Source organism: Cynoglossus semilaevis, chromosome 17, assembly GCF_000523025.1.
Source record: "Cynoglossus semilaevis isolate Cse_v1.0 chromosome 17, Cse_v1.0, whole genome shotgun sequence".
Taxonomy (NCBI): Eukaryota; Metazoa; Chordata; class Actinopteri; order Pleuronectiformes; family Cynoglossidae; genus Cynoglossus; species Cynoglossus semilaevis.
The window spans coordinates 7237930-7263123 of record NC_024323.1 but is presented as its reverse complement, the minus strand read 5'-3'; the positions used below and the strand labels follow the sequence as shown (position 1 = coordinate 7263123).

Sequence of the window (25194 nt, the reverse complement as noted above, 5' to 3'; positions counted from 1 at the left end):
ATAATGAAGATGTCGCACTGAGAGAGAACTGTTCCACAAACTGTCCATACATTTCTTCACTGTGGTTCCTGCCGCAGTAGAACATGCTGAGTCCATGAGTCCCATGGTGAGTTCAATGGCCATTCATTGGTTTTAGAGTAAAAGGCTCTCTGTCAGGATTCTCAGTGAGCCGCATCTGTCCAGGCTGTAAAAACAGGAAACACAGGTGAATGTGAATGAAGACACATTATGTCATCACTGTGTGGACCTTATTTGTTATATCTGATGAAGAATTCCTGACCAAATGGTGTCTCTTGATGAGAGGTTAAAAATTCAGCAGCTTGTGTTGCCTGGTATATTTACATTAACACTAACACTGGCTGTCATCATCAAGCAAATATCTACAGACAACTTCCCTAATTCATTTATACAGGACTGCATCAACATGTCCTTCCTAGTGAAATATTGAACTCTGCATTAAGTTTTAAAAATTGTATATTAATGTTGGGCAACAAAAATGAATAAAAAATGAAAATTACTCGTTCATGTAGCTGTACATGCAAGGTCTTGTGGTGTAATGAGCATGCCAAGTCCGTAGGTGGCAATCTAACCAGCTTTACCTTTGGTGAAGTTTGGGCTCCCATCTGTTCAGTCACTCCGACACCGTTTGGTTTTTGGAAGCAGAACACCTTCTGAAAGCTCTGTTTGAAGTTTTCAGAGAGGAAGCCGTACAGGATGGGGTTAGCGCAGGAGTTGACGTAGGTGAGGATGACCAGGAAGAAGTAGACGGTGGCTGTAGTTCTACTCTCGGGGATGATGTAGAACAGATTGACAGTGTTTGCAATGAAGAAGGGCAGCCAGCAGATGACAAACACCAACACGATGATCACCACCATGCGCGTCACTTTGCGCTCCGACTTCCGCCTCTTGGTCAGTCCTGCTCGCACACCGGCAGACCTCACCTGAAATTCAGACAGTGGAGAATTTAGCTGTTAAATTAAGAATGGAAACCAAGACAAACTCAGGGCCACATCCGTCCCATTACCTTGACAACGATGAGCAGGTAGCAGATGCTGATTACGAAGAGTGGACCGAAGAACCCCAGGATGGACGTGTAGAGAATGAAGACGATGGACCACAGATCAACCGGCTCGGGCCAGCTGATATTGCAGGTGTTCAGCTCGTCCTGAACATCTGAGTAAAAGGTGACGGGCAGCACAACCAGGAAGGACACAACCCACACCATCCCGTTAAAAATCTTGGCCATGCGAGGCTTTCGCCATTTGTTACTGCGAATGGGATAAACCACAGCCAGGTAACGATCGATGCTCATGACCGTCAGGCAAAAGGTGGAGCTGAACTGACTCATGGCATCCGCAGTCATGCACACTTTGCAGAAGAAATCTCCATATGGCCAATAGGAGAGAACACTGTTGGTGCCGAGGAAGGGAATTCCCAAGATGTAGAGTTCATCCGCCAAGGCCAGGTTGAGGATGTACATGTTGGTCACTGTTTTCATCTTGGCGTAGCGGATCACCACGTAGATGACCAGTGAGTTACCCAGGAAGCCCACAATAAAGACTATGGTGTAAATGACCGCGGTGTCCACGCTGAAGGGCAGCGGCTCAAGCTCGTCTGAAGAATTCCTGGTAGACAAACCGGGGTTGGACTGTGACATGGAGACATTGTCAGACGGTGAAGTCCAGTTGTAGCCGTCCATGCTGCAGGAAGAAGGAGTGAGGCCCATCTGGGTTATATCTGATGAAAAAAGACACAACAAAGAATCACAAGTTTCTGTCTATGTAATAACAGCCACGATTTAAAAAAAAAAAATTACCCCCAGTGTTCCACAACTGTGAATTTCATAGAATTCAATGTTATACTAATAAACCTTAAGTACTGGGCAAGGCGCCCATATTTACTAGGAAGGCCTTCCGAGGAATTGACCGGGCGAGTGGCCAACATGTCATTAATCTTAATGTGACTCTTCAGGGGACACAGGTAACTGCTCGCACCTGGTCACCAGCAGCTGCTAGAACAAACAGAGTCCAGCCACTCAACGAAGGCTCAGATGATAAAAATGTCTTCATCCTTCAGCATCTTTGGACTCACATCTTGTGTGCATTAAAATCACCATAACACAAATGTAACATAATCTAAATGTATTTAAAGCACTCACAGTGGATGTGCACATCAATAAGGATGTTTATACAGGAGTTGTTTCTACTGGAACCCATTGTGTTAATAAATAACTTTTTTTTCTGAATTTGTTTTAAAAGAGAGAATTGTTTTAAAGGTCTAGATTTGGATTGGTTGTCTTTTTTCACCTGTTTTTGCTGAAAGTCTTGTTTCCCTGTATTATGCAGTTGGACATCAGCACAGACCTGTATATATTTTGATTTAAATTATTTAAAAGATTATTAGTTATTAGTTATTTATGTCATAAAATGTAGATTTTTGATAATCCATCTTGTTATTTATGTCATAAAATGTAGATTTTTTTGTGAAATGGTGTGTGTAAAAATCACCTTCAAATGCATTTTGTTTTTATTTACATTTTTTTAAATTGTTTTCCATGTGGTTCAGCTTCTTCTGAAAAACATGGGAATCAAGACAAAGTAAAGTAACACGGAGGATAATTCCGAGTACTTTCCCCGGCTTTGGCTCTGGTAACAGTTGATAAAAGCTCATCAAACGTTACAACCCCGAGCTGTAAAGACGTGTTGCACCAATAAATGCTGTGACGTGCGGATTCACTGAACCGCGCTCCAAAACAAGGGATTGACGCGCAGCCCGCAGCATCATGTTTGGAAAACAAACATTTTCGTGTCCCCTTCACACTCTGTATCAAGCTTGACATTTTTGTCCAACGAACTACAACTGCTGTAACTCGTTACAGAGGCGTCTATGTGGTTCTTTCTATGGAAAGAGTATGGTGGGACATTAACATGCGCGTAAATCTACTAGAGCTTGGAAAAATACATAACAAATACAGTGTATAACAATAATATGGGGTTATTCACATTTAATATTTTTTATTATTATTTTCTTACAAATCTTCTTACCTTTGCGCGTCTGTGCGTCTTGGTCACTCCGCTGCGCAATGATGATTTGTGCGTATCTTGTGAGGCGTTTAGTAAACACGCACACCTTGCCTCATGTCAAAACACGATTTTTTTCTTTCTGTTTCTTCGTTTCTGGACAGATAAGAACACGTCACACGGGACTTTTTATCCTGACTACTCTCAGAAAGGTGCGCCATCAAAAAGAGGCGCAAAATCCAACGCATCCTTTTCCATCTTTCTCCTCAGAACACGATGCTGTACGTGGTGAAAATGTGTCCCTCATGTCCTTACATCAGGTCACACAAAAGGATTCAAACTCCGTCCACGCACTGCGCGGTATTTATGTAGAGAACGTCACCCAGGCTGTGTCCCACCTCCCACCCATTTGTGCCACCTTCCTGCCGAATCCGGTTTCTGCGTAAAGGTTTACATTGTAACCATATTTTAACCATTTCTCTCATTGTTTTCTTTGATGATTATACCCAATAAATCATCGTCGTTAAATGTGGCAATAAAAGCAGTAAATCACCCCGGTGACGGAACACCATGAGGGGGTGAAGAGATGCTGTGGGAGAGTTTTAAAGATAAGCCTGGGGGAGAGCAGGTTTCTGTTTGTGATTTTGACATCAGCTGAGAGAAAGTCAGCCTACATGAATTTTGCCCTAGTCAAAAACGGTGTTTCTCAAATGGTGGGTTGTGCCCCGAAAGTGGGCTACATCATTATTTATTGCACTTCAAGGAGTTCCAGTGGTCTCTGCAAGACATTTAGGCTCTGCAGCATGGATGAATCACAGGCTGCTAATGGGAGATAATGAAGGGAAACAGAGTAGGTGTTTAGATGGTAGCAATTTCCTGCTATAGTCTAATCAAATCATAGCATGGGGTCGAACAAAGGTCCAAATGAGGTTCTTCAAGGACATGATTATCCGTCATTAATGTTAATAGTGTTGCGCCAGAATCTGTGATCTTGTAAAACTTGTAAAAACATTGGTATTTTATTACATTATACTGTCAAAAGTGTTCACAGCACAGGTGGGAAAACTCTTTGGTTTATAAGGGTTTTAAAGTTTGACTGGCAGCCGGTTCAGTATTGGACAAAATACAATAATTTATATATAATGTACAAGAAAAAAATCCTAAAACTTATCATAAATAAATATAAATATCATAAATGATAAATAATTTGCCACATCAGATGTCTTGTGCTATTTAGTGGCATCAGCAAAAGTTGATTTGTTGAAATGGGTGAAACAGAAAGATCGACATCGGTCTTTATTGTACCTTGAACCAGTGTTTGGTGGGCCAATTCTAAAAGCCCAGCGGACTGTATCTGGCCCACGGGCCATAGTTTGCCCAGGTCTGGTTTACAGTATACTCACCTTTTCCGGTTCACGTCATTTCAGTGTGTAATTCAGTATGGACATAAGTTAGAGTTAACAATTGGTCAAAGAGTGTTGACGGTTCAATTTCCAACTTGAACAGTTGTAGTTTCTTTAGCACCACTCGCTGGTGGCATTAGAAACACAAAGCCTACTGATACTGAGTACTGAAATAAAGAAAACACTTTTAGCAGATTACTTTTTACCTTTTGCCTTTTTGCACAGTCATTTCTGTTGATCCCTTAATTTTTTCGATGTTACCTTCATGTGCCACAAAGCGAGGAGCCAAAATCCATTAACCATGTGTTTGTTGTTGCTCCCTTTATAGCCGTCTTGACACCTAAACCTCTACTCTCCGAACAATAGAACAATTGGTTTGAAGAATACTTTTCTAAATCAGTTTTTATTTATGAGGAGTGGTCGAAGAAAAAGGACTCATACAACATGTAATTTAGTTTTATTTCTTCTTGTAGACCGTATCCAACCCAATCAAACCCAGATCCTTTATTTTAGTATTCCACCACTGAACTTCTGCCTTGCTGTCTGGTTGACTTAAGAAAAGAGGAACATACTTTCGCGCTTGACGTATTCTGTTTGACTTGAGTTCACTCACACAGATTGGTTCATCAGTCAACACAATGGCTGCAGGATTACAGGTGACACGAGGGTGACATGCTCTCAAATTCCCCAGTTTTAAAAGAAAGGAAGTGGTGTCCACTGATTAGGTGAGAAAGAAAGAGGTTAAACAGGCAGCAGGGAACACAACACCTGACGGACAAGCTGCCTCTGCAGGAAGGACTGCAGGAATCACTTTTCCCACACATCATTTTTTTATATTGTGAATTCCTTCTCTCCTCTACTGCCCCCCCCCTCCCTCTCTTCTCCTCTTTTCTTGAAAACTACTCTTTTGATGACTAAAATCCACCCACTTTGGAATTTGTTTCCATTTGAATATTCCATCACTTGGATCAGTCAGTTAGTGAGAACATTTTCAGAACACATACATCCACCTGCTGTCTGTCTTTCCTAATAATATGTACTAAAAAAAGCATTTTTACATCACATTAGGAATGTCAGTTTGTCCTATTATTAATTAAACATTTTTGTCGTTCGACAGACCCAAAAAAGACCCAAAAGCAACAGTTGTTTAAAATCGCCTTTGATTGCTTCAACATGTTTCATTTCAAGGAAAACTTTGCAACAGAGCCAAAAAACTAGGTAAGGCTCAGCTTTTTAATTTCATGGTTGCAGCTTGTTGCCCACATAAGGACATTGCATTAGTGGGATCATGTTTTATCCTCTGTGTCTTAACTGGAATCAAACTGAGTACACTAAAAATGTTTGCTTTAGTTAAATAAGGATCACTCACTCACTCATTCATTTGACATACTTTAACATGGTTCATTTAAAAAACACATTACACAACACTTTTCGTGAAAAACACATCTTGTTATTACAGAAATATAAGATTTTATTAGCGTAATGGTCAGAAATATATATTTAATGAAGTCTGAGGTGGGGAACTATATTTTCATTGTTACCTGCAGTCTGTAAATTAGTATCCAAAGTTCCATCAGGGTGAACTTTACTGTTATGACAATGGTAGTTTAACTAACCATTAACTAAAATACTGCTTTGTTTCGATACCAGGAACGGACAACTCAAACGAACATTTGTAGAATATGCTTTTTTTTCCCTTTATATTTATAACTCCAACATGTATCAAACCTCCCTTGACCAGTCTTACTGATTACTTACAAAGAACACAAGGTATATGGAGTAGATAGTGTCCAGCGTGTAGATAACAAAGTTGAAAATTGTCATAAAGGTCACCACCACCAGTTTGTCCCACCAGCAGTAACGTTCACAGTTGCTGGGTCTGGTGCCGCTTTTTTTGAAACCATAAAGAGGCCAGATGACCATGGCTGTGACATACATCACTGTTGCAACAATATTGTAGGCGACCACAATCTTGTCAAAGGAAACTGGGGAAAGGGAGGTTACCTGTCCGAGAGTGAGCAGGATAATGGCGATGGAGAAGATAAAACACAGCGAGTACACAGCCACACACCACTGTAATCCCGGGACCCCACTGTACTGTTTTGTTTCCAAACTCACAAAGATGAGACAGGCCAGGAACGTCTCCAGCATCTTCATGATGCCCGACAACGTGGAGAGAAACCCACTGTTTTGTCCAGTTGGTTGGCGACGTGTGAGGACGACCTCGCCCACATACAATCCAAAACAGACCCAGGACAGCACTGACGCAGCAATCTGGTAGTCACAGGTAGGGCAGGTGAAAAAGGTGGGATAGATGATGGAGCTGATCAAGCACATGAGGCTCGCCAGCATAGCAAACGCAGCAGTGAAGTCCTCCCAGGAAAAAGGCAGTTTTCCATTGAAGGTGGTAAACTCCAGGACGACAATGAGAAGTGTGAAGAAGAAGCAGAAACACCAGGTGAACATACACCAGGCCCAGTAGGACAAAGTTTGGTAGCCCGCCTTGGCCACCAGACTGAATGTGGTACAGGTGAGGAAGGCCGCTATTATTCGGATGATGCCCACCGGCTGGGTGAGCGACCTCAGATCTACTTTTATCATGACGATGTACGTCTTTGTCCGACCTAAATCAAAAACGAGTCTACGCCACAGAGTGCATGCTCAGGTGCAGCGAGGCCTTGGCTTGTGGACCAGACACGGTTGAAAACATCCATGCAGCTAAAACCCAGAGCAGGTGTGCTCCTCGAAACAGAAACTCAAGTTTGGTGAAGTGTGTTCAAACACAGTATCCCTGGCTTATCTGTGCTGTTTATTGCCCCTGCTGCCTCTCACTGATTGGACAGAGGTTTTGTGTTATGTTAATCTGTTAGCTGGACTCTGAACTTCGAGGTTAGGTCACTTCAGAAACATCCGCCACACAAATGGGCGTAGGTAGAAGTGAGATGTTCTTATCGCATGTCTGAGGTCATTTAATGTTTGTTAAGGGTAATTCCAACTGCTGCCACCTAGTTGCAGGGTATTTAATTGATCTGCCTATCACAGTGGAATGGACAATCCAAGAGAAATTATTTGCAGTTAAGAAGTATAAAGTTTTCAGACCAATTAAGTGAAATTAGATAATGTTTCATGATCCAAATTTAGCCTGACTGTGATTTAGTTTGTTTAATTAAGAATCCTCTACCTTCTCAAAAAAAAAACAACAAAACAATTACATATTACAATATGTACACCATTATCATAATCATTATGATTACCATTGTTAACGGTTCTAATGAGTGTCAAAGGTAAAATGTGACTTATTCTACAACCTTTTGACCATTTCAGAAAAATGGGAGTGGAGATAGAAATAAGGGATGGTCTGTGGTCAGGGTACACACACTGACACACCCGTGCAAACACCAACTGAAAAAAATGTTCCACTATTGGTGATACCCAATGTTTTAGTCTGATAAGCATGCACAATAACCCTCAAAAGTTAGGATACATTTTATTCATGATTTAAATGAAAGAAAATGACAAATATTAGCACCAAACATTTCTGCAATCATAGACATTCAGGTCAAAATATGGTGGAAAAAAAGAGAAAAAAGTTAAAGTTAAGGCCAGTTGCATCTTTCCCAAAAATGAATATATTAGTTGACAAAATTAACTCTAGGATAGAAATGTTTTTGGTAAGCTGTGGAAACTCTAATAACAATAAAAAATGTATAAACCAAGTCAAGTTTACCCCATGAAGAAAACAAGTCTGAAAGAGTAAACCGTATCTACGATGTAAGCAATGAGGTTGACACAGGTCATGAATGTGATAACAACTAAGTTATCCCACGGACAGCGGACATTTTTTACACAGAAGCTGGGTCTGGGGTTGTTTCGGAAGCTGTACAATGGCCAGATGACCACAGCAGTGATGTACATGAGCACTGCCAGCACATTGATGGCGATCAGGACTTTGTCAAAACGAAACGGGAAGAGCGCTAAGAGGCGGCAAATGGTACATAGGATGATGAGGACGGCGAAAATAAAGCAGATGGAGTAGACGGCTACGCACCACTGGAGTCCAGGAAACCTTGTGTAGAAGTTGCGGTTTAAGCAGATGAAGATGATGCAGGCCACAAAGGCTTCTAGAACTTTCAGGAGACCCGGGACTGTGGCCAGAAATCCACTGATTTCACCCGGTTTAGCGCGAGTCAGTCCGACCTCAATGGCATACAGGAGGAAGGCCAGACAGGAAAATACAGAGGCGGCAATCTGTCGGTCACACTTTGAGCAGGCGAAGAAAGAGGGGTAGATGACAGATGCTGACAGCAACTGAAAGAAAAGTAGGAAAAAAAAGTGGAATCAGTGATAATACAACAATTTTAAGTATGTATGCTTTATAAAATAAAACAGGAGAGCTTTTACTGGCATCACAATAAGGTTCAATTACAGTGTCTGAGTGTCACCTACCATCAGAGTAGCCAACATGGCAAAAGCTGTAGTGAAATCATCCCAGGAGATGGGCAGCTTTTCACTGACACTGGTGAACTCCAGTACCAGTATAAGGAAGGTGACGCAGAAGCAGAAGCACCAGGTGAACATGCACCATGTCCAGAATGTGTTGGTGCTGTGACCTACACTGGCCACCAAGCTGAAGGAGATACAGGTGGAAATCAGCTCAAATATCCGTACGATGCCTAGAGGGGACACGCACGTGCCAACGTTCAGCGTGACCATGGTTGTAATCCCGTGGTCAGTTCACCAAGTGTGTAACTGAGTAAATATCTCTGCACTTCACTTTTTCTCTCTCTTCTTCCAGAAAACCCTTCTGCTTCAGCAACTCATCCTCGTGGCCGTGGTTGAATCTGACATAAGCTGGCCCTTGGTTTAGAGTAGATTCTGTGCTCACACCTTGTTTTCACCGCCCTATAAGGCTTTGTTTCTCAAATACCCCAGAACACGCCTTCAGTGCAGATGTGTTTGGCTGTAAGTTTATATAGGAGTGTAAACAAGGAGATCCAGAGTCCACGGCCATTTGCTTATCGGCTGCATAAGGCTTGGTCATTAAAACAATTCCTGTGTTTACAAGTGATGAGACATAAAGGGAACTGCACCTCTACAACTGTGACCTTGCCTTATTAGTCAAATATTGCGTTTGCTCACTTCGTGGCTCGCCCACCCTTCAATAGGTGTACCCTGTAAATGTATTACAGTAGAAGTGAGCAGGGAGGGAGGGCAGGTGCTGCAGTTGTGAAATATTTAGTGTTAATACAGGGAGTGAACATCTGATTCTTATAATGAAACAGAATGTGATTTGACTCCACAAAGACAGGTTTATTATTATATTATTATTATTATTTGAAAAACACTTTTGTTTGTTGCTTTAAGCGTCACACTATTTTAAAAAGTTGTGGAAATTATGGTTGTCTTTTCAATAATCAGAGAAAGATAAGTTACATTCAAAAATAATATATATATGTTGTCGAATTGTAGATTGTTGAATTCCCCTTTAACTGCAAAAATGCGAAAAAATAAAACATGCAGTTTCTTTTTTTTTATGTTCTTTTGAGTTAATTCAACAGTAATATAATGTGATTATTCTGACCTCTTTTGGTCACACGTGAACTGAAATCTCCTATACTTTAGGTCTACACGACAACAGCGCCCTCTTGTGTACGCTTGTGTTATCATCGCAGCTTCTGTTGCGTAAAGGATTCTAAAGAACCAAAAGCAAGAACAATGTTTTATTTGAACTTAGGTGGTCAAATAATCGCCCCAGGGCACGTTGAACTCTGTGATTCACAAGATCATATGTAAACCTACCAAAAAAATGTACTAGGTAATATATATATATATATATATATATAAACAATTAAGTCAAGTTTAGATAAAATAGAAGTAATTCAAAAATAAATAAAGGCTAAGAGTTAGCCTTACAACCCTAATACAAAACAAAAGGAAAAGTCAGAGGCATAGTTTTGTGAATTTGACCTGGTTCTTATATTAAATCTTCTGCTCATGAATATCAAACCGGAAACAGGATGGATAAAAAAACCGCATGAAATGGAATGGAAACATGTAAAAAATGTGGTCAGACTTGTCAATTTCCTTTCTCTTGAAATGATCTGAGTCACAGTTGTCTTCACTTAGTTTCTCCTAGAACCCCTGATGTGAATTGAATTAATGTCATTTAGACTGTACATTTTATCATTATTTTGAATGGGCAAGATGTTTTTAACCTCTTTGTTATATGTCTTGTATGATATAGTGTCATACTTGATCATTTCTTTAATGCTGGGGTTTCCCCTTTAAATGAAAGGTCACACAGAACAGTCTGTACTAAAGCATTATCATGAATGAGCCATTTTGTACACTGACAATGTTATACTAAAAATTAAAAAGAAAATATATAATGAAAATAAATAAAGTGTTAGTCCAACAGAAGAGAGGACATCTACTGTATGGTTAGGACAACCTGTGGTTTGGCTTATATGAAAATATAGTGAGGTGTTCTTCTACATCGTTATTGTGATTAAAAAACAAATCAAAGAATGCCATTAATTTAATCAACTCCCTAGGTCATGTGGACAAAGGAGGCGTGAGAGAGAGAGAAGGCGTTGAAGCGGTGTTGACGCAAGTCGGAACGAGGAACAGAAAAACCAAAAAAAAAAAAAAACGCGAGGAACAGAAAAACCAACAAAAAAAAAAAACCTTCTTTCCTCTACTTTTATATTCGTTGCTGTTTTGAAACGGACCAACTCATCGTCTCCCTTTTGGCACGTTAAAAGTTTATCTGCCGTTCTCCCCGCGTCATCGAGGAACTTTCAGCTCCGGGAGGGATCGTCGTGTTTGAGAAAAGTGTCAAAAGTAGGTCGGTGTAAAGTAACATTCTGTACATGAAAAGCTGTCTTTTGCTCGTGGCTGTTTTTTTTCACTTTGTGGCGAGTCGTGTTTATGTGACGGAAACGCTTCAGTATAGTGGCAGAGATTCTAAGTGTCCTTATGCCATTTTTCCTGAGACGTTTACGTTCACGTTTTTTCTTCTCACAAATGTGATATTTACTGTTTTTGGTCATATTAGTCCAGACGTAAAAAAAAGGGCGCAAGCACAATGAGTGAGTCTGTAAAAGATGTACAGTATAAGTTACCTGCCAAGTTACCACTGAGGTGCTCTGAGCATGGCACCGTCCCCACACACTGCTCACGGCTGCCCACTGTTCACTTTGGTGATGGGTTTAAAGCAGAGGTCACATTTCATTGTATCCCCGTGTTACAATGACAATAAAGACTATAAAATAAAAGTGTTCACATAGCCAGTACAACACACAATACACAAGAATTTTATAATCACATTTTAGTAAAACAGATGACTGTCAAAATATATATGAATATGCACAGCAGTGAAGGGGGTTGATTTATATTGCAGGTATAAACACTGAACCACCACTAGAGTAGCAGTTTGTAAAGGGAAACAGTTGGATAGAGTAGAAGTGAAACTAGAGATTGTCTTAAACTTCCTGTCAGGCAGAATCCTCCCTTGTTTACAGTAGAGGACCCTGTGGTCTTAAATTAAATATTGTATTGTACGTTACGTAGTGTACGTTTTTTCAATAATACTTGAGATATTTTTTGTAGGTTTTTTTTGGTCCCAATTTGTGATGCCAAACAATTCAACCAGTGCTTTTGTCAAGGCAGCCTATGACTGTCTGCTGTAATAATCTCTTCCAGGAGTTGAGTGAACAAGTTTCGGTATAAATTAGGTTCCGTGTTTCTATATAACTGATGTTCCTAACCAGGGGTTAATCATTGCACACAATGATTGTGACTCTTTGTTTTCACTTCACTTTTTATATTTTTTATTTGGTTCCTTATGGGTCATACTTTATTAACTTAGGAAAATGTGCTTTAGACTAAGTTACCAGACACCCAATGAAATCATAAAGGCACTGCAAATACAGCACAAAGTCTATTTGCTCAATTCCCATTACACACACCCTGTGATGAAAAAGAACAAGGGTATTGCTGAAGCTAACAGGAGAATGTGCTAATGAATTTTCCAACAGGCAGTTAACAATATTGGACTTTATATCATCAACCAGAGGTTCAGAAGATAAGAGTTTGTCTCTTTGTAGGGAGGCGATGTCTTGGCCACTATTTATTATTCATATATCATCAAGAGAGGCTGGTGTTTTATCCTGACAATCACCCTTACATCAGCATGAAATGATTCAACTATGTTTTAGCAATATTTGTGTTTTATTTTAGTATTAACTCAGCTTACATATATACATACCTATGAATGTGCAGACTTTTGTAAAATGTAAGCCCAGTAGCTAAGTAGTGTGTTACATTTTATGAAAAATTCTCTCAATCAGTCAACTCTCTCTGAAGATGGAAAAGGGATACCCACCCCATGAGTCAGCTCCACCATACCCTGGACCACCCATGAACTACGGCGCAGCAGCACCACCTCCTGGCCATGCGCCCCTACCCGGCTACGGACCCTCTGTGCCATCATCTGGCTATCCTCCTCCACCTGGCTACGGACCTGCACCGCCATTATCTGGCTATGCTCCTCCACCAAACTTTGCACAAGGGCCCTCTCCAGGAACTACAGGTATGTGAGGTGAAGGCTGTGAGGCTGAAATAATCATTGATTTTGTTAGAGCCAATGTTATTAGAAAAGAGAGGATAAAGTTAATATTTCAATTAAAATGTGCATTATAGACTGTGACAGGGAGCAGGGAAGCGTGGAGTGCACCACAGGATTTTGTTCAGCAGTCTAGGCCTACAGCAGGGCAACTAATAGATAGTTTGGAATCACCACAGCCAACCCTGATAAGGGTTGATTTGGAGATAAAATAGTTTAGATAGTTTGGAAACACCACAGCCAACCCTGATAAGGGTTGATAAGAGAAAGATTAAATTTTAGCTGTGCTGTGTACAGTTAGAATTGTTTATCTGAGTCCCAGATTTAGCTTAATAAAAACTTAAATATTTAGGAAACAGATTTAAAAAAAAAGCTGTCTTTTAGGTAAAACACGAGTTGCAATTGTAATTTCCTGTGGTTTTAACCTTGCGTGTTCTTTTTCTTCTTCTTTTTCTGTTCCACTGCCAGCAGTTCCTACCACAACAGGTAAGAGGTACTCCTGACATGCATGTACACACATACTTTTTCATGGACTCTTCTCTTTTTCTTGAAAGAACATCACTTTAGTGCCCTCACTCTTGTCAAAGAGTAAAAACTGTAAAGAAAGAAACACAGGATGTGACCTAGTAATAAACTTGACTTTGTTTACAAGTACTTTGGGCTCTGCTGTAGCTTTGAGTTTGATCAGTGAAACCAGTAAACATTAGGGTCATGTGACGGTTCTAGTTTAATCATGAAGTAATTGTTGGTTTTATTACAATGAACTGTACTCATCTGTATGTTTTTTTTTTCTGATTATTTATTTCTCACCTTCAGTTACTTACGTGGTAACCCCCAATCTTCAAGATGCCCCAGGACAAAGTTTGTGTCCTCGGTGCAATCGCACCGTACTCACTCGGACAGAGCATGTGTCAGGCCTGATGGCGTGGCTCATTTGTGGTGGCTTATGCCTCTTTGGGTAAAAACAATACCTTCAGTTATTTATCTCAAAACGAAATTGACCTTATACTGTTTCTGATGGTACTGTGAAGTCACACGTCTTCTCTCTTTTACTCCTAGGTGTTTTCCCTGCGCTTGTATTCCATTCTGTGTTGATGCCTGCAAAGATGTGGAGCATCGCTGTTCATCCTGCAACCAAGTCCTCTACATCTACAAGAGAATGTAAAACTGTCCTTGATGTGAAAAGATTTAGAAAACTTAATCACCCAGTTAAACAAGCATTTACTCAACGTGTTTAGTACTTATCCAGTACATTATATATTTTTTATAATAATTAAAAGGGTAAATAGCAAAAGCATTTTTATCATTACTCTTCATTTCAATTTGATGGATTTAAATAACTTTTATTTGGCTCCCAACTTAGACTTGTGCGCAGTTTCATCCCATCGTGTTTGATTCCCTTGGTTTAGAGTGACCTTTGGAGAGATAGGTTTGATGATGGATCATGTTACTGCTCAGTCCATCACTGTTTGATCTGCCATATGAACTTCATATTATCTGTTATGATCTAACACTCTTTTTTCCAGTTGTACATGTGGTTGAGTTGAGTAACACTCTCTTGATTTAAATTTAAACTCCTTTCCTGACTGCCTTCTGCTCATTTGTTAAGGTCATGTTTTAGAGGTTGTTCATGTCAAGACAGCATGTCTGTCTTGTGATGTTGTTACCATTTTTTTAAATGTGGTCAAGTATGAAATGGAAAAACAAAACACTTCCTGAATGGTGTGAAAAAAACACCGCAGAGTGAAATCCGTTTCACATGAGTTCTGCTTTTCACTATTTCTGCTTTAACTGGGGCATTATTTACTGTAATGTCACATGTTGGCTTTATGTTATTAAATAGGTCAGTAATTATTACAGACAACACAAACATCAAATTGCAAGATTCAATCTAAAAAATACACCAGGAAGTTTCTGTACATAAAAAAACACCATCATAAAAATGACAGGTGATATTTGGATGACAACACAATGGACTTTGTACTTTAACCAGGTGTGCCAGCAATGTTACTCTTACACTTCCTCCTCTGTCTCTTGCTTAGAATTTTATCTCATAAAATTGGCTGCTGTTCTCAAGCATTATATGTTTTAAATGTTCACCTTACCTACCCGAGTTATGTTTGTGTAGCAAAAATGACTTGCAGATGTAATGCTGCATTCTAGCTAAAATCTTATACAAATTATGCAATTTATACAAGTGTGTCATTGAAATATGTATTTATTTTAAATAATGCAATTCATTTATTTAGTTACACATTTGTTCATTTTCATGGACGCTGCCGTTTTTCTTTATAACAGTCAGGTAGATTAATTTCACTCCAACACAAGAAGAACATTTTAATTCATGATTCCTTCCACTGCATTTTCCTTAAATTTTGAACTTCCCAGTGGGGAACCTCTGGAACTTACATACTTTTCCATAACAAAATAATGTTTCATTGTCCACAGAACATGCCTTCCATATTACTGCATTAATTTAAAAAAAAAATTAACACTGTCTTACTGTCCAATAACATAAAATAAATCCCCTACCTTCCCTGCAGCTGTGAACACAGCTGTATTGTTAAATGGCCTAATTGGATTTTTTGTTGTATATAATTAAATAAAATTGTCTAACTTGGTCAAAACATTTTTCTTTAAGATGCATTATACCACTTAATGGTCATTTACTGGTAAACATTCCATCCAAAATAACAACTATTTCCACATCACGTACAACCTGAAATCGACTATAGATGAGGCGGATTGATTCCTTTTTTTTTTCCTAGGTAGTACACTTTAAATTGTACACCTTTAGCAATGTTATGCTACACAAGAAACTCTTGGTTAAGCCTCAGTCCTAATGCTTGGACTTTTTACATGGACTGCCCAGTTGTTGAAAAATGGGAGGAGACAAGATTCACTTGTATATCTACTACAGAGTAGAGGGGAGAAAGCACAGAGGTTTTTGAGCTGTAACTAGTTGTTGTCTTGGTGTGTTTGTCTATTGACATATTTTTTGTATCTATCTCTATATTTATTTATAATTTATTTGAATTCTTGTATCACCCAAGACCAAGTGGATTCAGGAGAAACTAATATTTCTTGAAATTGACAGGTAAGAATGCTAACTGAATACATTTATTCTCATTTGTACTCGTGTGTACAAAAACCTACCGTAGAAACTGTATATTGAAGAAATCCTGTTTGCAAATGGAGCTGAAAAACACGTGGAATTGAAGTCCTGTAAACAGTATTCAACATTCATAACTAATTTAATATAATTTATTTTGTTAATCTGCATTTTTATCATTACGGCAGGCTCCTGTTAGGCGTATATTACAACAGTGTACAGAAAAAACTATTATATAATAAAAGGGTGTGGCACTAACACAATAAGGACAGTGGAAAATTGAATTGCTTCATCAGTGCATGCTGCTCACGTTGCCTTAATTGGGTTAGGATGGATTAATGTGGAGACAGGAAGGCGGACACTGACCTTCAGTGTCTGCTCACAGGCATCAGAACCTGGAGAACACGATAGAGTGCTACATTCTTCAGAGAAACAACAACGTTACATCAAAATCTTAGCCCACTAAAGTAAATCCACGGTGTATGATTGAGACAAATGAATGGCCTAATGGACTCACTGAGTACTGTTCCCAACACTAACAGAGGATCTGGTTATGGACCAACCGACAGTCCCACAGCAGGGAGCTATTATGGGATTTAACCCCATCTCTGCCATTAGTCAGATGACAAGTGGTAATTTGCTGCGGTTCATCGGTCTTGACCGGAAACTGAGGTCGTAAAAGTGCACCCAACATCCATTTAAAAAATACAAACCAATGGTATTAAGGATTTTACTGCTTTACTTTACTTAATATTATTAGAATAATATTAGAATACATTATTATTATTATTTTGAAATACATTATTAAACTGTTATCTTTATGCAAGTTATTGTGTATTTGAATGATTTAATTATATATATGTATATAAATATATACATACATATATAATATATGTATATGAATATATATAATTAAGCATTTTTCTGTAGCTTCCTACATGGCCTGAATTTCATGTCTTTTAAACAGTCTAACATAATAATAATAGCAATAGTAATAATAATGTCTTACCAGAAATTTTGAAAATGGAAAAAGAGAACCTTTCCCATGAATCAGTTCCACCCTACCCAGGACCACCACTGAACTATGGGAGTGCTGCTCCTCCAGCTGTTGTATACGGAGGTAAACAGAATTACAGTACATATAATTATATGGATTTACCAATAGGTATTTATCAATGTTTAAATGTCTCATATTTTTCGTATTTTTCAAATCTTTTTTCTTCAGTTCCGTCCCCAGGTGTACCGGCTTCAACAGGTGAGAAGTTGCATGAGATGCTTTTCTGAACAACACTACTGTATGAGAAAGCCAAGAGAAATGCTATATTCATTAGTGAATGCCTCACATGGCTGCAGTAAAGTCATTTTTTGTGTGTTTATATTCTCAAAATCCACCCAGATGATACAAAGTAAACGCCTTACCCAGACTGACCTTTAAATATCAACTGGAAAATATCCTGGAAGTTGTTTTCTAGGAAAACAAACGAATCCCAGAATACTTTGCACTCAATCTGCAACCAGTAATGTAGCAGCACTGGTGCAGAGCTCCCTCTGCTGGTCATTTTGGTTGTCGTACAATAATAATCTGCTGTGACCTCACGCCACATTAACTTAAATAACTAAATACAATGATTTAGTTCACACGTTACACATTTGTTTTCCACAGTGACTCATGTGGTGGTAACACCTGGACTACGTGACGTTCCTGGACAAACTGTGTGTCCTCACTGCAATCAGACGGTGGTCACTAACACAGAATTCACCTCAGGCCTGTTGACCTGGTTGATCTGCGGTGGCATGGCCCTTGTTGGGTAAAAAACTAAATTCTATTTAGTATGACTTTCTGACTGACTTTGATAGTGTCAAGAATTGTCTATAACATTGCAGCCTGAATTTAAATTAAACTCCCTTGTCTAATGTTTACAGATGTTTCCTCTGCTGCTGCATCCCATTCTGCCTTGATTCATGTAAGGATGTGGAGCACCGCTGTCCATCTTGCCAAAATGTTGTTTACATGTACAAGCGGATATGAATTTCGACTGTATTCCACCAAAGGGAGTTCCTACTTCTGTCTCATTATTTACAACACTAAGCCCAAAACATGTTTTCAAACCTTTTGCAGATACCAAAGAATTTTGAATATTCAGAATATACAATATATAACCTAAAGTCAAACCTAAAGTCAAAAATCTAACTATAGTTATCCAGCTGAATGCTTGATAATAGCCTAGCCTGTGTTCGAACAACTGTAGCTATTTAGCTAAGATTAGATTTTGTTTTTAGCAGCCTCCTAATTAAACATCTAAATGATGTGTTGTACTGAATAAGTAGTAGATCATAGATGAATAGATGATGTGTTGTTTAGGCCTACTATATACTGTATTTGGCCTGTATTATTCTTCCACTGTGTCCTTTTCTCTTCCCAAATTAGCTGTGATGCTAAAATTGCATAGCTTATTGTGCAGCTAAAATCTTCAAAATGGTACCTGATTGCAACTAAGTGCTAATATCCATTATTGATGAACAATGTGTATGGAGTGTCTTGTGTGCTAGAAAACAATGGCAGTTTATCTATCAAGGCTAGCATATGTATTTCAAAATAATTGTTTTTGTGGTGATGCTGTTTATAGATTGATTTATTTTTGTCTATTTTCAAAGGCTAATTTCCACAAAATGGAAGAAAAAAATAGTTCATGTAACTGTAAAAAACCATTGGTTTTAATTTTGTCTGTATGTACTGATTTGGAATTTAAATGTATCTATGGCTGCTGTGATATATATCAGTGAGATTAAATGTTGTGCATTACAATAAGAAATTCTCCTCAGCAAAATGTCCTTATTATCATACTCTTATTTCATGAACATTTAGTTCACTTTTTGTTTACTTCTTCTTTTTTGAATTTTTACAGCAGTTAACTGACATCGTCACTGGACCAAAGGACAAGATAAAAGACAGTTGAATATGGTTCACGTCTGATGGACAGATTGGTGACATCAGTGATGATGTTGCACCTGTTGGTGTGAAGCCACTGAATCCTAACAAATCCCCTAGCATTTTTAAACATAAAACAAATGTAAATGGGTCTCCGCTCAAAAACATTATCTGTTTTACCTTGCAGCAATGGGAGGAGGTAAGTTCTGGCCTTTCACATTTAGGTCTCTTATTCATGATGTTATAAGACTTCCTAAGTGTTTGTGAAATGCAGTCTTGTCTTCTGGTGTCCATCCTTCAGCTCTGTTTAGTCACCCATGGAGAGACCTGCCTGAGTGAGTATTAACCTAATTAAGATTAATAATATTGTGAAGCTTGTAGGCGCCTGAGCACCACTTTACAAAATCTCTATTGCATTTGATTTATTTAACTTATATGCAAAATAGAAAATTGTGAAACAATGACAGGAAGTTTATACAGCAAATTGTTGTTTAGTTTTGCATTTTGTTAATGTTATCATGAGGTATAGATGGATTTTATTGGACTAGTCAGAACAAAAACATTTTTACTGAAATTACAGTTAAATACATGTAACATGTGACTAAAGTTGTTTGCTAACAGCAGATCAACATGCCACTCACAATATGTGTTTGAATTGACTACAGGTATATAGGTACAGTACCAACTCTAAAACTTTATGTACATCACTTCAATCATTAAAAGGATTGGAATGTGTTTGTGGCTCAAGTGGATTTTATTTAGCTGTAAAGTGAATAAAACAGCTCTTTTGGTTGTTAGAGTTTCCTGCCCTAAAGCAATAATCTTTGCTAACTGGTGACTTATTTAGTCAGGGATTAACCAAAAAACCTTCAGCATTTTAATCCAAGTTGACATTGTACTACAGTATGCACATCGGTAGAAATAACAATTAGGCAAAAGAAAAAAAAAAAGCTTCTCACCAGATTTTCCCTAGGGCACAGGAGGCATCACTGGCTTTGCTCAGCTTCCACTCAGTTAAGCGTACCTCGTCAGCAGTAAGGTATTTGCCATGCAGTGTCACAAATATTTTGGCAGGTTTTAACAATAATTTCAAATTAAGTAGGCATATGATCAAGACGTTATCCAAACGTAGCTGCTATTTTGTGACCACTGGTCAACAGGACGTTGCCTTATTTGGAAATGTTATCATGTGTTATTACAAATCCATGTTTTGAATACATATTTATTTGGTATTAACCTTCAGCCCTCTGTCATCAACATTTGCTGTTTTGGAGGTACAACACATTGGCATACACATCATCTGTTGCCATCTTAAAATCCAAATGATTGTCTTCACACATTGCATTTTGTTTTGTGAATTAACATAAAGTTTACAAATATGTCCTGTTGTTGTCAGGTGGTCAAGTTGTAAAACATAGTTTGTAAAAATGGTGCTCAGGTTACAAAGTTAATTAAGTTATTAAGTTAATTACTACTTAACAGGTGATGTGAATAGATTGTTGTTCTACAAGCAGGAAGACTCAGACTTCACTTGATTTCGTGAAGACGTACAAACCCCGAAACAGTGAAGTCCGATGTCTCAGGATCCTGTTACACGGACCGGTTGGTGCTGGCAAGTCGAGCTTCATCAACTCTGTTGACAGTGTCTTACAAGGCAGAATCACAGGCCGAGCATTGACCGATGCAGTCGCTGGAACCAGCTTCACCCAAAGGGTAAGAATATCTGCTATAGCTATACTACAAAGTAAAATTTACTTTATAATGCCTCTCCAAAGGATGGAAATCATATGATAAACAATATTAACCAGTTTGTTTTAGAAATCTACACATAATGTACCCAGAATAAATTAAAAGAACTGAATGCACAACCACCCCTTCTCCCCAAAAATGATTAGACCTGATTCAATGTTAGTTAATCAGGTGTTTTTCATCCCATTTTTTTTTCTTTTCAGTATATGACTTACAGAATTAAAAAAGATGAAGCGACCCATTACTCTTTTCTTTTGAATGACATCATGGCCTACGAGCAGCATCCTGGACACGGGATCAGTGTGGAAGATGTCAAACTGGTTCTAAGTGGACACGTGCTGGAAGGTTACAAGGTAACAACACTTAGGTTTGGGTTTTTTTTTTTTTTTACATGATATTCAAATGACATTTGGTGTCACAACTTATCCATAAGTTGTTTTTGTGTGCAATTTTTCAAATTTAACAACATGATTATTGCACACAGGGTCTGTAACAGTCCTTTCTTTTTTAATTTCTGTGTGTTTTTGTTTCTTTTTTTTTTTAGTTTGTTCCCGACCGTCCACTCACAGTTGGTGAGAACGGCTACAACACAGATCCGACTCTGGAAGACATCACTCATGTTCTAGTGTTTGTTGTTCCTGCAGGCTCAATAAGTGTATTAAGTGAAAACATTGTGAAAAAGATGCGAGAAGTCAGACTGGCAGCCAGTGAAATGGGTGAGAGGGTGTACTGCATGTATTTATACTGCAAATCTGATGTCCTGCAACATGTGTGTAAAATGTAGACTCAAACAGGGGGCTGTTTTCATAGTTTAAAAATGTGCTTACCCTTTCTTTTCTTTTTTTGTCTTTAACAGGTATTCCTCAGCTGGCTATTCTCACCAAAGTTGACGAAGCTTGTTCTCATGTTCAGAAGAATATAAACAATATTTATAAAAGCAAGTTTTTAAAAGAACAGGTAAGTGGCTCTTTGTCAAGTTTCAGTTTAACAAGTTCAGTTCAAGTCCAACTGATTTTCAGATATCCACTTTTATTCTGAGCAGTTACTGATCAACATAAATTATGTTGCCTCAACAACTAGGTTGACAACTTCCACGTGTTGCTGGGCATCCCGCTGAACTGCATCTTTCTGGTAAAAAACTACAGTACAGAACTTGAACTAAATAAAGTCACTAATGCAACAGTATTGGCGGCACTGAGGCAAATGCTTTCCTTCGGAGAAGACTTCCTCAACAACCTAGAATCCTGAATATTACAGTGAATTAAGTATGACAAATGAGGGCCTATGATGCTTTGGAGCCGCTGAGCTCCATCGATGCACCTTTTTGTTTAAAAGTCATTGGAATATTTTTAAAATGAGTTACAGCTATCAGACAAAGGGTGGCACTGTTTTCCTGAAAAGAGGTTGAATGAACTTTCCTAATTTGTAAAGGGTTTCGTCTCCTTGTAACATGATCTTTAAAATATATATGTATATATTTACTAGTTATAAATAATGCTTTCACAATCCAAGAGCAATGGCTAATTTTTCCCATTCCTTTCAATTCAGTCTAACTGTAAATATCCTCGCGTTGTTTTCGCTGGCTTTGACGTCATCACGTGATCTGGTCAACAACACAGCTGTTGTAATGTCGCCTTTAGGTACTGTTGGCTTATTCAGTGCTGGAAACAGTGACCTGAAGTGTGTTTGTATTGTAATGTTCATATTCGGTGTATTTTTTATTTAACTTCCGAATGTAAATTAAATAAGTACAAAAACCAACATGTTCTGTTTTTCTTGGTGATCAGATGCAACTAATTTTGTAGCATTTAAACCTTTTGCTCTGTGTAATGAAAGATGAGTCTATCTGTTTTAATTTAATAAAACCTTCACTTGAAAAACACGTCAAATTTGAAAGTGATTTAACCCATCTCACTTTGACGTGAAACTCGTATCGTTTTTGTGTGTGAAAATGCTGATTTCGAGCATAATAAAAGCATTTGAACGCAACACGGGACGAGCGGGGGAAAGAGGAAGAAATCCACGTAGCCCGTTTGGCATCCTAACGGTCCGGTGGTGTGACGTCCTAAATGTGTACGTTTAAATAGAAATAACAGCTGCTTTTCGTTGGCGGGTGACGGTGTTTAAGGTGGCTGGGTAACACGCGATAAGCCACGGCGCCGGGTCCTGTTTGCTGAAAGGGAGAGGAGTGAAAATGGAGCTGGAAGACGGAGTTGTGTACCAGGACGACCCGGGGACATCAGCGATGATGTCGGAGCGGGTGTCGGGCCTGGCCAACTCCATCTACCGCGAGTTCGAGAGGCTCATCGGCAAATACGACGAAGACGTGGTGAAAGAGTTGATGCCGCTGGTCGTGGCCGTGCTGGAGAACTTGGACTCGGTATTCGCGGAGAACCAGGAGCACGAAGTGGAGCTGGAGCTGCTGAAGGAAGACAACGAGCAGCTCATCACCCAGTACGAGCGGGAGAAGGCGCTGAGGAAGCATGCAGAGGAGGTGAGGCTGAATGAAGACGCTGAACAATACCGTCTCCACCGCGGTCAGTATCGGGGGTTTAGACTTGTTTGCTCAAGATGCGGGTTATTCTAAGACTGCATCTCTGGGTGACGGCTTGAGCCTTGCACGTGGCCCAGGAGCTTCGGTGGTGGTCAGTGGAGATGTAAACAAGACAGTGCCATTGCTGAGAACAGACTGACAGAGCCCTCTCTCTTTGTATGGACTCTTTAATTGTGCACTATGTTCACTCACTAACCACCGTGTCTCTGGACGACACGAACACATCGTATCTAAAGGGCACAACGCTTTATGACAGTGGTTTATTATGTTGGACAGTGAAGTCACGTCCCCCGTCAGACTAAAAGCCAGCAGGTGACTCAGCTCTTTCAGTCAGCGTTACACCGTAACACACTGAGTTACCGGGAGAGCAAACCTCAATTCACAGTGTCCTCACAGTGCAGATACAAGTTAGCAGTTGTTCCAAAAAGCTTCTAAATCTGAATGCATGTTTGGAGCACCGCCATTCATGTGTAATTGCTAAGTAGTTCGTGAACAACTAAAACTTCTCTAAAACTTGTTCACTTTCATCATCTTTTTTTTTTATCTCTGAACAATCGCAGTTTATCATCAAGGCTGTCTAAACTGGTGTATAAACTATGTTAATTCATTTTATATTAACATTCTAGATGCAGTTTAACAAATTGGCAGATTTTTTCTTAGGAATTAAGATTTTTCTGAAATTATCACGATTAGTCCTGATTGCAAATAGTCCTAATTAATCCACAACTACTCAGTGATTTATCAGATTAAAGATTTGAATTATTTGACGCAGTAACTAACATCAGTTCTGTTTAAATGCATTCGTCATAATACTCGGAGATTTTCCCAAGACTAAAAGCATTGCAACAAAATAGCTTCACCAAATCCCCTCTCTCTCTATCCCTAAAACATCTTAACCAAAGACAGTGAGAGTCCTGGCTGACATTGACGTCTTTGTGCACATGATTGATTTGAATTGATTATTATCTTACAAGCTGTTCAGTCCATTAAAGTCAAGTCACAGCGTTTCTCAAATTTCGACCTGTATTATTCATATCAATAGCTATGAGTCACATTGACAGATATCCTTTTCTTGTTATTACAACTAAAACAGTGGAAGCCCATGTTTGACAAATTAAATGTTGGAAATTTGCATGTCAGGCCACAGCAATATTCATGAGTTTAGTATAAGGCGGGCAGCCACAGTAGGGCCTTGGATTGCTCAGCTGGACAGGATGTGGCCGCTTAGACACACACACACACACACACACACACAAAGACATACAAACACACTCAAAGGTTTGACAAAGAAGGAAACTGAGGAACTGGGATTTCCTGCTAAACCAATACATTTATCCTGCTGCCTCTGTCCTGATGTACGTTGTACATCCACTGTTTGTTTTTACATGTTGAAAAGTCCATCATTTCTCTTATTTCGAGGAGCTCCAGCTTGAATGTTTTCTATTTTTTTATTAAACTCTTTAATAAGGCTTGGGAAATGAAACAATTTAATAAACTCTTACTTAAAAATGATAGAAAGATCAACGTTCCATTTCTGACATGTATTTGTATGTGTGTGTGTGTGTTTGTGTGTGTGTCTGCATCTATGAGTAGAAGTTCATAGAGTTTGAGGACACGCACGAACAAGAGAAAAAGGACCTGCAGAACCACATGGACAGAATGGAGTCCCACTCTCGACAACTGGAGCTAAAAATCAAGAACTATGCAGACCAGAGTAAGATCTGACACCCATGCAAAAACTTTCACCTTTTTTGAACAATATTTATGTAAAAACAAAAAAAAAAGTATTGTATTCACGTCA

The 25194-nt window shown here is 38.9% G+C and overlaps 7 protein-coding genes across 24 annotated transcripts in view; 4 read left to right on the top strand and 3 right to left on the bottom strand.

The window, feature by feature from the left end:
* Positions 1 to 6: 6 nt before the first annotated feature.
* On the bottom strand, positions 7 to 3398 carry LOC103392947 (somatostatin receptor type 5-like). Its single transcript, XM_008329713.3, has 4 exons — positions 3045 to 3398; positions 1025 to 1737; positions 600 to 941; positions 7 to 184 (listed from the first exon to the last, which is right to left on the bottom strand). Exons 2-4 carry the CDS (start codon positions 1724 to 1726, stop codon positions 113 to 115), a joined length of 1116 nt encoding a protein of 371 aa, XP_008327935.1. The 5' UTR covers positions 1727 to 1737; positions 3045 to 3398; the 3' UTR covers positions 7 to 112.
* A 748-nt stretch (positions 3399 to 4146) lies between these two features.
* Positions 4147 to 7248, bottom strand: LOC103392948 (myeloid-associated differentiation marker homolog). The gene has a single exon (XM_008329714.2). The coding sequence runs from the start codon at positions 7022 to 7024 to the stop codon at positions 6167 to 6169; it is 858 nt and encodes a 285-aa protein (XP_008327936.1). The 5' UTR covers positions 7025 to 7248; the 3' UTR covers positions 4147 to 6166.
* A 514-nt stretch (positions 7249 to 7762) lies between these two features.
* LOC103392949 (myeloid-associated differentiation marker homolog) lies at positions 7763 to 9945 on the bottom strand. Its single transcript, XM_008329716.3, has 2 exons — positions 8870 to 9945; positions 7763 to 8731 (listed from the first exon to the last, which is right to left on the bottom strand). The coding sequence occupies exons 1-2, from the start codon at positions 9134 to 9136 to the stop codon at positions 8147 to 8149; spliced, it is 852 nt and encodes a 283-aa protein (XP_008327938.1). The 5' UTR covers positions 9137 to 9945; the 3' UTR covers positions 7763 to 8146.
* A 1137-nt stretch (positions 9946 to 11082) lies between these two features.
* On the top strand, positions 11083 to 15617 carry LOC103392950 (lipopolysaccharide-induced tumor necrosis factor-alpha factor homolog). Of its 5 annotated transcripts, none has more exons than XM_008329718.3 (5): positions 11083 to 11266; positions 12791 to 13016; positions 13518 to 13535; positions 13866 to 14007; positions 14109 to 15617. In XM_008329718.3, exons 2-5 carry the CDS (start codon positions 12791 to 12793, stop codon positions 14212 to 14214), a joined length of 492 nt encoding a protein of 163 aa, XP_008327940.1. In that variant the 5' UTR covers positions 11083 to 11266; the 3' UTR covers positions 14215 to 15617. The 5 variants fall into 5 exon arrangements, with proteins under 5 accessions (XP_008327940.1, XP_016896339.1, XP_008327939.1 ...); XM_017040850.2 differs by having other exon boundaries at positions 12775 to 13016; positions 13521 to 13535; XM_008329717.3 differs by having other exon boundaries at positions 12775 to 13016.
* A 211-nt stretch (positions 15618 to 15828) lies between these two features.
* On the top strand, positions 15829 to 19206 carry LOC103392951 (lipopolysaccharide-induced tumor necrosis factor-alpha factor homolog). 2 transcript variants are annotated; one of them, XM_025064227.1, is made up of 6 exons: positions 15829 to 16146; positions 17174 to 17281; positions 17387 to 17416; positions 17825 to 17969; positions 18085 to 18125; positions 19068 to 19206. In XM_025064227.1, exons 2-6 carry the CDS (start codon positions 17185 to 17187, stop codon positions 19076 to 19078), a joined length of 324 nt encoding a protein of 107 aa, XP_024919995.1. In that variant the 5' UTR covers positions 15829 to 16146; positions 17174 to 17184; the 3' UTR covers positions 19079 to 19206. The 2 variants fall into 2 exon arrangements, with proteins under 2 accessions (XP_024919995.1, XP_008327941.1); XM_008329719.3 differs by lacking the exon at positions 19068 to 19206 and having other exon boundaries at positions 18085 to 18974.
* On the top strand, positions 19157 to 22701 carry LOC103392952 (interferon-induced protein 44-like). 8 transcript variants are annotated; one of them, XM_025064226.1, is made up of 9 exons: positions 19173 to 19289; positions 19365 to 19425; positions 20064 to 20129; positions 20602 to 20803; positions 21043 to 21192; positions 21384 to 21411; positions 21484 to 21555; positions 21696 to 21796; positions 21920 to 22701. In XM_025064226.1, the coding sequence occupies exons 1-9, from the start codon at positions 19280 to 19282 to the stop codon at positions 22085 to 22087; spliced, it is 858 nt and encodes a 285-aa protein (XP_024919994.1). In that variant the 5' UTR covers positions 19173 to 19279; the 3' UTR covers positions 22088 to 22701. The 8 variants fall into 8 exon arrangements, with proteins under 8 accessions (XP_008327945.1, XP_016896152.1, XP_008327948.1 ...); XM_008329723.3 differs by having other exon boundaries at positions 19157 to 19289; positions 19392 to 19425; positions 21384 to 21555; XM_008329722.3 differs by having other exon boundaries at positions 20605 to 20803; positions 21384 to 21555.
* Positions 22702 to 22862: 161 nt separating this feature from the next.
* The window catches only part of spag9a (sperm associated antigen 9a), a 14740-nt gene continuing 12408 nt past the window's right edge, over positions 22863 to 25194 (top strand). For 3 of the 6 annotated variants that reach the window (XM_008329729.3, XM_017040659.2, XM_008329728.3), the window contains exons 1-2: positions 23034 to 23333; positions 24987 to 25107. In XM_008329729.3, coding sequence (XP_008327951.1) covers positions 23034 to 23333; positions 24987 to 25107 — 421 coding nt within the window. Of the gene's footprint in view, positions 23334 to 24986; positions 25108 to 25194 lie in introns of those variants that run through there. The other 3 variants (XM_008329727.3, XM_008329731.3, XM_025064225.1) reach the window with 3 other exon arrangements.

Coding starts and splice junctions, on each gene's coding strand:
- LOC103392947 (XM_008329713.3), bottom strand. CDS start 1,726: ATGGGCCTCACTCCTTCTTCCTGCAGCATGGACGGCTACAACTGGACT. Junction 942..1,024: donor ACCTGCTCATCGTTGTCAAG/GTAATGGGACGG, acceptor TCTGAATTTCAG/GTGAGGTCTGCCGGTGTGCG. Junction 185..599: donor GAGCCCAAACTTCACCAAAG/GTAAAGCTGGTT, acceptor CTGTTTTTACAG/CCTGGACAGATGCGGCTCAC.
- LOC103392948 (XM_008329714.2), bottom strand. CDS start 7,024: ATGATAAAAGTAGATCTGAGGTCGCTCACCCAGCCGGTGGGCATCATC.
- LOC103392949 (XM_008329716.3), bottom strand. CDS start 9,136: ATGGTCACGCTGAACGTTGGCACGTGCGTGTCCCCTCTAGGCATCGTA. Junction 8,732..8,869: donor CCATGTTGGCTACTCTGATG/GTAGGTGACACT, acceptor CTTTTCTTTCAG/TTGCTGTCAGCATCTGTCAT.
- LOC103392950 (XM_008329718.3), top strand. CDS start 12,791: ATGGAAAAGGGATACCCACCCCATGAGTCAGCTCCACCATACCCTGGA. Junction 14,008..14,108: donor GGTGGCTTATGCCTCTTTGG/GTAAAAACAATA, acceptor TTTTACTCCTAG/GTGTTTTCCCTGCGCTTGTA.
- LOC103392951 (XM_008329719.3), top strand. CDS start 17,185: ATGGAAAAAGAGAACCTTTCCCATGAATCAGTTCCACCCTACCCAGGA. Junction 17,282..17,386: donor TCCAGCTGTTGTATACGGAG/GTAAACAGAATT, acceptor TTTTTTCTTCAG/TTCCGTCCCCAGGTGTACCG. Junction 17,417..17,824: donor AGGTGTACCGGCTTCAACAG/GTGAGAAGTTGC, acceptor TGTTTTCCACAG/TGACTCATGTGGTGGTAACA.
- LOC103392952 (XM_008329721.3), top strand. Junction 19,426..20,063: donor CCATGGAGAGACCTGCCTGA/GTGAGTATTAAC, acceptor GATTTTCCCTAG/GGCACAGGAGGCATCACTGG. Junction 21,193..21,383: donor ACGTGCTGGAAGGTTACAAG/GTAACAACACTT, acceptor TTTTTTTTTTAG/TTTGTTCCCGACCGTCCACT.